The following is a 13,152-nucleotide window of genomic DNA, read 5'->3' as shown; positions in this document are numbered from 1 at the left end:
CTAAAATGTGATAACATATAGCATTACTTTAGTAAATCTAAACCAAATTAAGCTAAAGCTATGCCAAAAAGTATTTACAGACAGATGTTTTTATCTTGAATTCAAAATGTAAATATATATTGTGCAGTTTTAGATTAATTACAGCTCTGAATATGTTGTTTCTTCAGCAAATGGTCTGTTCTTTGAGTCCAGTTAGCGACTAATCGATCTCTAAATTGAATAATCAATTAATCGTTTCAACCCTACACCAGATACACTATGTTGCAGGCAAGCCTGATGAATGTTACTTAAATAATTAGCTAATATTTATTGCAATTTGAGCACCATTTTGAAATATACATATTTCATAGCAATAAATTTACAAATAAATAGAGCTGATTAAAATAAAATATTATTTCATGCAACTATCTCGTTTACCACAGAATATTTACCAATTTTAAGGCTCTCTCTACTCTTACCATCTCGGTTGGACAGCAGCTGCACCAGGCCGTTCAAACACGTGTCTCTCACTTCACCGATGTTCGTAGCGCAGCGGCCGATAGCCTGAATTGTTGCAGCTACGAAATCTTTATCCATGCTTTTAATGTATGTCTGTCACACAAACACGTTCATTGTTGTATCTTTGTATCACAGTGTAGGCCGACAAAATTGAGGAATCATTATAAAGTACATTTAATTCGACGTTACCTGAAACTCCCTGAGAATAGTGGAAATGTTTGTCTCATTGGCCAGATTGGTGAGAACCTCCAGCTGTGAAAAACAACAACATGTCGGCGAAGTTCTAACAAGCCTTCTGGGTTTAGCGGGTTGGACAGAACAGAACAGAGAGAAACCTTAAGGATTTTAATCTGGGTTGGGTCCGTGGAGCGGATGTAGAAACTCTTCAGGTACGGTTCGAACATGCCCTGCAATGCACACACACCAAAAAGAACCCCACATAAATCTTTGAATTTAAAATGCAAAACAAACACATGCTAAGTGTAGTCCAACTAGTGTAACTTACCCGCCTTTTAATGGTCATGGTGGCCACATTCTGAAGAACGACGTACTGGACCTCACTGATGGAACAGAAGAGAGAGGGAAGGAACTGGTGGAGGTCTTTCAAATGACAAAGTTGAATTACTTTAAAGTGTCTTTTTGGACTAAAACACTGAAGTTACCACACTGGACATCCACAGCTAATAAACATTATCAATGCTACTTGTTAAATACATCAGTCTGCGTATGGAGGCTCTGAAAGTCGATTTTTATTGCACCAGTAAAATGGCATTTAACCTTTACTGGATACAGCTGGTGTAACCCCGCGCCCCGCCCACACACACTTCGTTCATTGATCAAATCTGGGTTTCACATTTTTCACCTTTTACGAGTCACACTTTCAGTTTGCCTGATTTCCCCGGACAGAACTGTGAAACACTCGCCGTTAATTTTTATGACTTTCAGAACAAGTCTGTCTGAGATTTGTGCGTTCACACCGACCCAAACAAACCAGACTTTCTAGGAAAGTCTGTCAAGCACGATACAAACCGTTTTTTCTTGCAAATTTAGTCCACATGCACTTCACTGGAAATGGACTTAAAATATGCTTCTACTCTGAATATCAATAAGTCTTATCAAAACAAAGAGAAAACAAGCTTATGTTAGCATAGCATTATAGCAAAAAGCTCACAATTGTCAAGATTTGAGCTTTTTGTGAATACTGTAGCTGTTAGCAGTGCTAACATGTCAGATATATCTATAGCAACAATGCTGCACCAGTAGGAACTCCAGGTATCAGATGTACTTTAAACCCTCAGAGTTTTTAAGCATCTGCATTTGTTGAAATATTGGACTAGGACTGTGTATTGCACGTGTGTCAAACTCAAGGCCTGGGGGCCAAATCTGGCCCACAGAAGCTGATTATGTGGGCCTCCGGATCCAAATTGCATCAATAAGTCCTTCCGATTTTTCACAAATCTGCAAAATTCACACAAAAACAATAGATCTCCACATTTTTGTCTGATTTTACTGAAATTTGTTTCTCAAAATTGGCCATAAACATTGAGTTTAAGAGACTGCTGCCTCAGCCTAACTTAATGTCAAGCTGTAGTCTGTGATAAATGCAGAGATTAACAAAAAGTCACATTTAACTTCATACATTAGCTGAAGAATTGTAAAAAAAAATCCTTACAAATATTTCTAAATTAGCACCACAAAATCTGTGATACAAAATCCTGGACACAGAATTGGTGTGAAAAGATGTTCAATATTATTTAATTTTAAGAAACACTTACTGAATGCTGAAACAAACAGATGTAGTGATGTTTTAACAATTTAATGGTTTTCATCAATACCTTCTGAAACAACCGGCCCTGAAAGAACATTCAGATTTTTTATTTGGCCCAAAATGAAAATGAGTTTGACGCTCCTGCTGTATAAAATCTGTCTTATCAAGGACAAAACAAAAAAAAGACCATAGCACCATAAAGAAAAACAAAACATTTAGAATATCCAGTCCATCACTGAACTTTAAATATGTACTTTTGCAGCTTTTCTGTTACGGACCTTTATTTAATCCCTTAAGGGAGATCTACAAGTTGCAATAAAACCTGAGGCACATCACGCTCCTCAGGATGGAGCTTAATAAAACACATTGCCCAGTTCAGTGATTTTCTGACACACGGAGAGATGCTGCAGTTTGAATCCTGCTGAATGATGATTCCATTAAACCCAGAGCAGAGCCACTTGTTTAATAAGAGGCTCGACAGGCTTCAGGACGTGCAGCCCAGAGGTGCTGCGCTGTCATCTCTCTGCATGGTTTATGCTTTCATGTTTACTTCAGCTTCACCGAGCCCCCTTGTTTAATATCCGCTTTCTGCTTCAGGGCCTAACAGATTTATTCTTTCTCCCTCTCTTTGTCCTTTTGCTGTTGTTTACAGCGTCACAGGGTTTTGGGGTGTTATTAAAGCTTTATTTTCCCTCATTGAGACTTTCATTGTGTTCTCCACGAGTCGTTTTTTTTTTTTTTCATACAGTGACTTGCAAAAGCATTGGTACGCCTTAAATCTTTGGCGAAATTTTTGGCGAAATAAAATAAACAGTATACAATACTCTCCTTCAGCATTTTGAAAAAGAACAAGGGACCTGTTGCATTCAGCCCCTTTACTCAGATATACCTAAATAAAGTCCAGCTCACCATTAAACACAACACCACCTGCTTTAGTAGTGTGAGATTTCTTACCGGCACAGATTAAACATGGTGTCTATAATATATTTCAAATAAATAACCATATGAGGTCTGATGCAGATGTTTAATATTGTTCAACATTCTACAGGTTGGTTTCTTTAACAAATTGGAAAAAGCAGAATCAAGTATAGCAGAATATGGCCATGTTGTGGGGCTTTTAAATCCAGAAATACAAAAAAGAGTTTTAAAAAATAAATAAATAAAGATGATGAAAAGATGAAAAGGGGGAGGAGCTTTTGCACGTCTTAGCATCTATCTGTGCACATCCCTGGCTCTAACTACTTTTTTTATTTTGTTAAAATATTGCGTATTCAGTTCCTGGAAAGCGGATAAAAAAAACAAATTAAAAGAAAACCCTACGAAATTATTTTTCTATTTCTATTAAAAGAAAAGAATCATATTTGTATTACGCTCGAGGGCTTTGGGTTTTGTCATTTTGCCCGTGTGGCAGAAATGCTGGGACACCGCTGGTTTAGATCAGATATTCATCTGGTAAAATGGCCCATTCAAAGTTCGCCGACGCTCTTCATCGAATACAACTTTACAACAAAAGGGCAAAACTTTGAATCTTTATCTGGAGGAGACACGCCCCAGAAAAGTTGCAGCTGCAACTTGCAAACAATGTGGTTTTACAAAACAAACTTGGTGAACATTTACTTTATTTCCTTTCACTTAACAATTAGGACTACTTTGCATTGTTTCCAGTAAAATACATAACAACTCTTGGTTTCAACAGGAAAAAGTTGAAGGGTGGGAATAGTTTTGAATGATGATGTTTATTTTGTTAAAGAAGCGATTATCATCGACCAGCTCGACTACTTCTAGAACGTTTTGAAAGGAGAAACGCAGGAAGCTCACCTGTGGCTCCTCAGCAGGCGGACCAACGCTTTGGCAATCACGCCAACTTCTGCTTTGGGGGCCAGGTGGAAATACAACTGGGCCACAGCCATCACCACCTGGAATTTGCACATTTGTCTTAGTAAATCAAATAAAATTAATAAAATGAAAATGTAAAGCTTCAGTGAACTACAACCCTTTTACAATAATTTGCCTCTGTCAATTGTCAGCCAGTCAATTTCCTTCTGTGTGTTACAATTACAATCCATCACAGTTTTTTTTTTTATTTACAACTTTGTGTCGCAGTGCAGATGTGGAATGTGTTTGTATTCACAAAGCCGATGTGTTACACAAGCATGAAAGAGACAAATACTGTTCTGTTCTCCATTTACTGCGCTCAGGCTAAAGAGGGGAACAAATAATCTGGCAGTGCATTTATTTAAAAAGCTGCCGTTTGTTTTCATGTGGTGCTTCAACACAATACAGTCAATCAGTGTGTTGGAAACAATTTAAAGCTCCATTACTGTGGTAGTAAGCTGCATATGCAACAACAGTGTGTGTCAAGACTTTGTAAAGTGTGTAATTTTGGAAGTCTGCTTGTGAATTAAATCTCTGCGAGTTGGATGTCAATGAGCTAATCCCTGACATCATTAGCCATTAGCAGCTGGGAGGCATTTACAACACATAGTGCCTCCTGTAGCTGGAAGCAGTGCAGTACAGCAAAGATGTGGGAACTGAAGAAATAACAATTACAGTCATGGCCAAAAGTTTTGAGAAAGATTCAAATGTTAATTTTTACAAAGTCTACTGCTTCAGTTTTTATAATGGCAATTTGCATGAACTCCAGAATGTTATAAAGAGTGATCAGCTTAACAGCAATTAATTGCAGAGTCAATATTTGCCTAGAAAATTAACTTTATCCCCCAAAACACATTTCAACTTCATTGCATCCCTGCCTTAAAAGGACCAGCTAACATCGTTTCAGTGATTGCTCCATTAACACAGGTGTGGTTGTTGATGAGGACAAGGCTGGAGATCAATCTGTCATGATTAAGTATGAATGACATCACTGGACACTTTAAAAAGAGGCTGGTGCTTAGCATCATTGTTTATCTTCTGTGAACCATGGTTATCTCTAAAGAAACACGTGCAGTCATCATTGCACTGCACAAAAATGGCCTAACAGGGAAGAGTATCGCAGCTAGAAAGAGTATCGCAGCTAGAAAGATTGCACCTCCGTCAACAATCTATCGTATCATCAAGAGCTTCAAGGAGAGAGGAGAAAGACCAGCAAGCGCCAAGACCATCTCTTAAAAGTGTTTCAGCTGCGGGATCGGGCTACCAGCAGTGCAGAGCTTGCTCAGAAATGGCAGCAGGCAGGTGTGAGTGCATCTGCACGCACTGTGAGGCAGAGACTCTTGGAGCAAGGCCTGGTCTCAAGGAGGGCAGCAAAGAAGCCACTTCTCTCCAGGAAAACCATCAGGGACAGACTGATATTCTGCAAAAGGTACAGGGAGTGGACTGCTGAGGACTGGGGTAAAGTCATTTTCTCTGATGAATCCCCTTTCCGATTGTTTGGGACATCTGGAAAACAGCTTGTTGGGAGAAGACGAGCTGAGCGCTCATGCCAACTTAAAGCATCCTGAAACCATTCATGTGTGGGGTTGCTTCTCAGCCAAGGGAGTCGGCTCTCTCACAGTCTTGCCTAAAAACACAGCCATGAATAAAGAATGGTACCAGAATGTCCTCCGAAAGCAACTTCTCCCAACCGTCCAAGAGCAGTTTGGTGATGAACAAAGCCTTTTCCAGCATGATGGAGCACCTTGCCAGAAAGCAAAGTGATAACTAACTGGCTCATGGAACAAAACAGAGAGATTTTGGGTCCATGGCCTGGAAACTCCCCAGATCTTAATCCCATTAAAAACTTGTGGTCAATCACCAAGAGACGGTTGGACAAACAAAAACCTTGGAATTCTGACAAAATGCAAGCATTGATTGTGCAAGAATGGACTGCTATCAGTCAGGATTTGGTCCAGAAGTTGATTGAGAGCAGGCCAGGGAGAATTGCAGAGGTCCTGAAGAAGAGGGGTCAAACCTGCAAATATTGACTTGCTGCATTAACTCATTCTGTCAATAAAAGCTTTTGTTACTCATAATATGATTGCAATTGTATTTCTGTATGTGATGAAAACATCTGACATACACACAAAAACCAGAGGGCAGCAGATCATGTCAAAATATAATATTTGTGTCATTTTCAAAATTTTTGGCCATGACTGTACAAAGAGCTGGAGAAAAAAAAGATTAAAACATGTTCATCATGATCCGTTCATCTTCGAGTAAAAATAATCTCAGATTGAGTGACCTCCTCAAAGACCTTAAAAATGCTTTTATGGTGAATTATTGACAAGACTTTAAATCTGCAGTATGTAACTTTTATAAAAAATATGTTTTCCACATATTTGTTAAAACTGTCACCATGTCATAACAGTAAAACATGAGACAGCTTATCTGTGAATAAAATCGAGCTCCTACCGTCATTTGAAGAAATGCCGCATTCCCAGACAGAAATAACCAATCAGAGCACAGAGGAGGGCTTTAGCGATGTCAATCATCCACCTTTTATGCGCTGCTCAATGTGACACGGGAAAGAAACAGCTCACCAATACAGGAAATCTGAATTACTGCCTTCATCAGTGGCCTTGCTAACCAGCTTTATCATTCACCGCAGGCTCTGCTAAACTAGCTGTAGCCTAGCATAGGAGTGAGCAGCATATACCCAAGGTTAATCGACAAACAGGAGGCAAAGAAGCTAAATTTTTTTCACAGATTATCTCATATTATACTGCAATGACAAAAGACAGTTTTAATAAATATGTAAAAAAAGTACTGTTCATAAAAGCTACATACTGCAGCTAGTGGACCTTTGTGGTTTGTACCGTAACTCCAGAGCAATGCTGAAGGCCTGGCCTGCTTTATGCTAATGTGTAGCATGTTCGCAGTGTGTGTGTGTGTGTGTGTGTGTGTGTGTGTGTGTGTGTGTGCGTGTGCGCGCGTGTGTGTGTGTGTGTAGTGTGTTCGCAGTGTGTGTGGCGCTCTCACGGCTGCATTCCGGCTCTGCAGCAGCGGCTTGGTGTTCCTCAGCAGCAGCCGGTGGTCGGGGTCCATCACGTAGGGCTTCCTCTTGGCCATGGCGGCCGCCTCTGCTTTCTTCTCCTTCTCCTCCTCGTCCTCATCCTCGTCTTCATCTGAGCCGTAGAAGGTTTTATCTCCTCCTCCTCCCTCCTCCAGCAGAGACTCCTGCAGTCAGTGGGGAGTGCGCTTGTGGTCAACCGTCAAAAATGATAAACTAATGAGTTTTGTAAGATAACAGGAAACAACAAATTTTCTGACTGATTTCTTTTGGGGTTTTTTTGTTCTATTGTTACACAAAAAAAAACACAAAATTACATTTTCAAAATTTTTTATTAAGAGGGGAAAAAAAGATCCAAAACCTATTAAGTAGTCGTTGCACTGTTTTGGTGCCAACAATCAAGCATTTCAATGTCTGGTAATTAATTTTTTAAAATGAGATATGACTTTGTAACTTTATAGGACTGATAGACGTCAGTAATGTTGTTTTCCTTTGACTAGCCCGTTTCCTGTTGTCAGACAGGTTCATTATAAATTTAATTTTTTTATTCCAAAGGTCTGAAAGTAACAGACCTTTGGAATAAAAGCTGTAATGTGTTACATTGTTACATAATGCTAATGAGATAGCGTTATGTAACAAAGGGGCAATTATTATTATTTTATTTAGAGCCAGGTTTGTTTGGACAACATGTTTATCTTATTTTATCTTTTAAAACTATGTTCTATTTTCTTTTAGCTTTAATATTTTTATGATACTAAAGCAGATTGCATATGAAAGGAAGCAAATAGTTTATCAAGGGATTGTAGATGCAAAAAGTGGCAATTTGTAATAATGCGATTAATCGTCAGAAAAACCAATAGAACATTTCTCTCTGTTCAGCAAACTAAAATAAAAACATTTTAGTAATTTTTCAGCTTTTAATTGATTATATTAGTACCAAATAACATGATAAGCTTAGAGAACTGATTAATAGAAGTAATTAAAAATTGGTAAAATGTGGATTTTTCTTTAAGTCACAAACTAAAGAAGAATCAACAAGAAGTGAAAATTGTTAAAAATTCCTTACAGTTGTGTTTTATTACTCACGTTGATGTTTGGGTTGAGAAACTGGGTCCTGGCGTAGCGGGTCAACATGTTGATGATGACCACCTGGCCCCACTCCTCCACGTCGATAAGCAGGTTGCACAGCTTCCTGTAGTTCTTGTGGATCAGGTCGATGCGCTCCGGACACACCTCTTCGAACGCCATGACGACGCTTCCTGCCACCAGCTGGAGCACATTTCGAGTCAGGCACCAGTTGACCACGTTACGATTACATTCCTGAACACCGACTGACTAGAAAGCCATACAGCTAGAATCTAAGATCAAATGTTTTGCTTGAATTTGCTAAAACAGGAAGCATAGTTTTTTTTTCTTCTTCTTTGTTTCTATCTGTTTGTAGGAGCAGAGCAAAAATGTAAAACTAAATAAACAAGGTAAAAAAATTAAAAACTTACCGTGGTTTTGTCTGCCAGGAGTTTCTCTATGACTTCTATCAGCTGATCTTTTTGTTCAGGATCCAAACTAAAAGGAGAGAAAAAAAATAATGGTTAGTGAGAAACTTCCCCTATCGACAGAATCTGGCTGAAGTGTAAAAACCACAAATGGATTTCTGTGTTTTCATGCTGACAGGGTTTGATTGATGATTATTTCTCTGGGCTGCAGCTGCAGACGTACCTGTAGAGTTTGGGGATGGCGTGGGCAGCGGTCTTCCTGACGTATGGAGACATGTCTGAAGCGGCTTCTTTGATGGCCAGCATCATGATGGGGACGATGATTGTAACTCGTATGCTGGACAGGACTCGCAGGGCGCTGGCTCTGATGAGCTGATTGGGATCCTGTCATTTAAAAACAGCAACATCAATTCAATTAAAATAGTAATATTCATGAGCTCAGGAATTTATTGAAGATTGCTCAAAACGAGTTCATAACGAGCTGTTTTAGAGCCTCCTGTCACTGTAAACCCAAATAAGCTGCTTCATGGCTGTAAACAGATGCACAATTATACAACCGCACACGTTTGAAAAGCAGAAGAAGAGCCTCCTGCACAACAAACTAGCATGCAGCAAGTGGTTTCTGGATAGTAAGACAATAGCAAAACACTTGTCTTCTCCAGCAGCCATTGTACAGCACATACAGCGGTAAAACCAGCTGACCAAACATACTGGAGCTCCGCCTGGGTTGCTAGGTAACCAGCAAGTTTAGCAAGTGGCTCGTTTTCTAGACACCAAAAATCATAAACTTATTGCCATAAATTGGCTCGGTGTTTTTTTTTTTAAAGCACTTGCACTTTGACTGTTTTTAGAAGCAGTTGAGATGCAAATGGGCACAAAAAGGGTGAAAAAAATGAATTCTGCATTATAGGTGCCCTTCAAAAATGATGTGTATTGTTCAATTTGGATCCAGAACAAGGACAGGAACAGGGAAAAATCATGACAAAGGAACTACTTCTCAACTGTTACCCCACTTCGTCAGGGGGAACATCAAGGACCCACATTAACACCCACACCATTCTCGTTGTGCTAAATTAGGTTTTAAAAAGCATTACATTGACTCAACCTTTCATTGCTCTCATATATCTAAGTACTCACCCACTTTTAATGCTTTTGTTTACACATTTCAGCTACAAAAAATGTTGTGGATGGGAAAACACCACAAACAACAAAAAAACTAGTTTGGTCGATGCAATTACTCAAAAGCTACAAACTGGAAACACGTAGGGAAGAAAGGACAATGCATTTGAGGCAATCTGTGTGGAATCTCTTGAAGGTTTATTATGGGATTGTTGGTCCGGCTGGTGTTTTTACACAGAAAACTTGGAAGGGATCTTTGATAACGCCTGTAAATTTGACTAAAGTTTTTTACTACCTTTAAAGCAAAAACATTGCTAAATGATGTATGTGGCTAGTTCACACTCACAGCATCCTGTCAACATGACAGAAAGGTCGAACGTACCTTTAAGCCACGCTGGAAGGTAGAAATTGAGAGCAGGGCGAGGTCTTGCTGCTCCTCGGCGTAACGTACCAAGTAAACATAGACCAGCTTCTTCACCTGGAATCAGCAGGAAAGAAGACGGAAGCAAACCGTTCAGGCAAACTTGGAAAGCAAAGTCACAAAACACGATGACAGAAGAAGCAGAAACTTGCAAGCCTGGAAAATTAAAGATGAAAAAACGAGATACAAGGAGCCTCTTTTTTCCTTGTGCAGCAACAACACAAACCAAAGGAAACAGAGGCCAAACGACTCAAAAGCACAACCTACCTCAATGTTTTTACACGCCACGTTTTTCACCACAGCTGGGAAGAGGTCTGATGCATTTTTACCGCGGGCGATCATCTGGAGAGAAAACAAGAATTTGAAAGGACTAAACCCTTTTTAAGAAACAGGACAAAGTGTAGTACATAAAAACTGTTGGGTTTTTAACACAAGCACTAGATTTATGCCACTAGCACATTGGGAGCTCTTCAAATCACATTCAACATTCCGGATCTGCATTCATGTGATTGACAGCAGTAGGGCTACCTTCTTACTGCAGAAAAAACTCAGCTAGTGGAAAACTAGTTATAGTTTTTTCAGGTAACTATGGCTGTGCCCAGCATTCATAGCCCCAGAAACAAATACTGCTCTTGAAAACCCCTCCTATTTAAAGTATGTGTCTTCAGGATGCTGCTTGCTTACTTCAATCATATTTTTGAATTTATTGACACTCTCATGGAAAAAACAGTGGGAGACAGATAATTTTAGTCTCTTTTTTTAACATCGACAACGATGAATGAAAATTCTTATAATGACAAGACATTTTTCACGATGAATGATGTACGATACGATAAATAACCCAGCCATAACAGTCAATATTAATTTTGAAATTATAGTTGATATTTACAGATGTTTTACACATTACATAAATTTTGAAATCATAAAAAAGTTAATACACCTCTGACGTCGCTTCTCTGCTATTCTCACTATTACTGTCACACGATCAGACAAATACTTGATGGCCGAAACCTCCCCATTCCGAAATACATCCACAAACACTAACAAGATGAAAGTATAAATTATTGGCCCATGTTTACATCAGGGACCCATACTAGTATGTTAAAAAAAATGACAAAAATAGAATCCATCTCTTTTCTTTGAAGTCAATACAGCCATTTTTGTGTCACATTTGACATAGAAATGGGTTTAAAAAAATGAAGGTTTGTTTTGAACCCAGCAGTTTCCCTGATGTCTCTGTTGATGCTTGCTGACGTACTTTCATCTTCCTGCAGTGGTGATGAGTGAACAGATGGGTGTGGCGTTTCAGATTAAGGAAACTGACACAGATCATGAATTATAAACAGCTGACAGCACAGTTTGGATCTGTGAACATCTTAGTTACATCATGACGCACTACTGCTGTCTTACTGCTCCAACAGACTGAGAATATTGACAGTCAAAGCAAAGGAAAGGGTTAGTGGTGAGTGATTCAGCATATTTTGATATCGATACAATATCAAGTAAATACAGGAGCCACCAGTACCGACACTGACATGATACTTTTTTCTTTTTAAGTTTGATATATCATCAAATTTCTGACCATAAAGTATTTTTCTTGTTTTTCCTTTGAATTATTTCATTCAAACCTAGGGCAGAATTTGGATAACGTTTATAGGTATCCACAAAATACGTTGAGAACATATTGGCATGATTTGTGTGCATTTTTTTACGTACAAAACAATAAGAATTTGAGAGCAGATCGAAACAAAATCCTTTTTAAAGTAGAACTGAGAAACTGCAATACGAAAATAAATAAAAAATTTCAAGAGGGAATCTGAAGCTAAAGTATCGTGTATTGATCCGATACCGACGTGGTATTGATACATTAGTGATAATTTTGATTATTGCGTCCACGTCTAGTAATGATAATGCACTTTTTTCTTTTGCATAACACACCCAAAATTGCTGATCAGCAAAATCCCAAAGTAAACATTAATCCCACTCACAGCCACAATCCGCTTCATTGCCTCCAGCTTCAGGGAGTCTTTGTTGCTGTCCAGCATCTCCTTCAAGTCGTCATGCCTGACAGGAGAAAACATGCAGGATTAGCTCACAGCACAGCTTTATGGCAAATGCACAACTTTAAGGCTCGTTTTTAACTCTGTATTCACAGCTCAGGATATTTCGCAGTGTCTCAGTGTGACCTAGAAAGGTTTTCCTTTGAAGTGAGAAATTTGGTTTGCAAACTACATAAACCTGTGATCCTGCAGCAGGCGATAGCAGAGCCGCATAATCCATGAGAAAATGTCGATTTTTTGTTGACTCCTGATTGTTTTGTAGAAGAAAATGCTTTGCTTTAATAAAGTGTTAATCCAGATTAACAAATAGTCAGGGTGATTGATGCCCAGTTGTCCAGTATGCGGTTATTGGCAACAAAAGCAGATATGAACTGTTCCATGTCCACAGTTAATTCCTACTTTTTCCCCATACTAGAATGGAAAAATAGCTATATTTACAACACAACTAAATTTAATCTAGAGCTTAAACTTCACATACAGTGTTAGTGGGAAATTTACATAAGCATATATCTGTAATAAAGATGAGCATTGGATTTAATTCTTAGAGTATTTTTTACCTAGTTTCTTCTGCAAGAATACACTTGAAATAAGGCAACCCTGACTTTCAACCTTTCAGCAAGAAATTGAAGCTTGTTTAAATAAGTAATTCCTTACTATGGATGATAGATTATTATTTCATCTGTCATGTTATGAGTAAAAAAAACACTTGCCACTTTAACTTTTTGTTATCAATATTAAAAAAGTATTAGTACCGTCTGTGGTTGGTCATTAAAACTTTAGTCCATGAAGTGCAACAACCATACTTGTTTGCGCCATGTTTTTTTTCCCATCATGTTGCTTCTTTTCAGCCCTATTTCCTGTAG

At 38.7% G+C, this 13,152-nt stretch overlaps 1 protein-coding gene across 10 annotated transcripts in view; it reads right to left on the bottom strand.

The window, feature by feature from the left end:
- The window catches only part of ap3b2 (adaptor related protein complex 3 subunit beta 2), a 51,348-nt gene that overhangs the window by 17,852 nt on the left and 20,344 nt on the right, over window positions 1-13,152 (bottom strand). For all 10 annotated transcript variants that reach the window (XM_081607793.1, XM_081607794.1, XM_081607797.1 and 7 more), the window contains exons 2-13: window positions 12,218-12,293; window positions 10,497-10,571; window positions 10,191-10,286; window positions 8,913-9,073; window positions 8,693-8,759; window positions 8,283-8,465; window positions 7,166-7,363; window positions 4,085-4,182; window positions 1,004-1,058; window positions 834-905; window positions 688-750; window positions 459-591 (exon numbers count right to left, since the gene is read on the bottom strand). In XM_081607793.1, coding sequence (XP_081463919.1) covers window positions 459-591; window positions 688-750; window positions 834-905; window positions 1,004-1,058; window positions 4,085-4,182; window positions 7,166-7,363; window positions 8,283-8,465; window positions 8,693-8,759; window positions 8,913-9,073; window positions 10,191-10,286; window positions 10,497-10,571; window positions 12,218-12,293 — 1,277 coding nt within the window. The remainder of the gene's footprint in view (window positions 1-458; window positions 592-687; window positions 751-833; window positions 906-1,003; window positions 1,059-4,084; window positions 4,183-7,165; window positions 7,364-8,282; window positions 8,466-8,692; window positions 8,760-8,912; window positions 9,074-10,190; window positions 10,287-10,496; window positions 10,572-12,217; window positions 12,294-13,152) is intronic.

This window comes from Poecilia reticulata, chromosome 6 (genome assembly GCF_904066995.2).
Source record: "Poecilia reticulata chromosome 6, P_reticulata-male-v2, whole genome shotgun sequence".
NCBI lineage: Eukaryota > Metazoa > Chordata > Actinopteri > Cyprinodontiformes > Poeciliidae > Poecilia > Poecilia reticulata.
The sequence above is the reverse complement of the archived record's forward strand: the minus strand, read 5'-3'. Positions and strand labels throughout refer to the sequence as shown.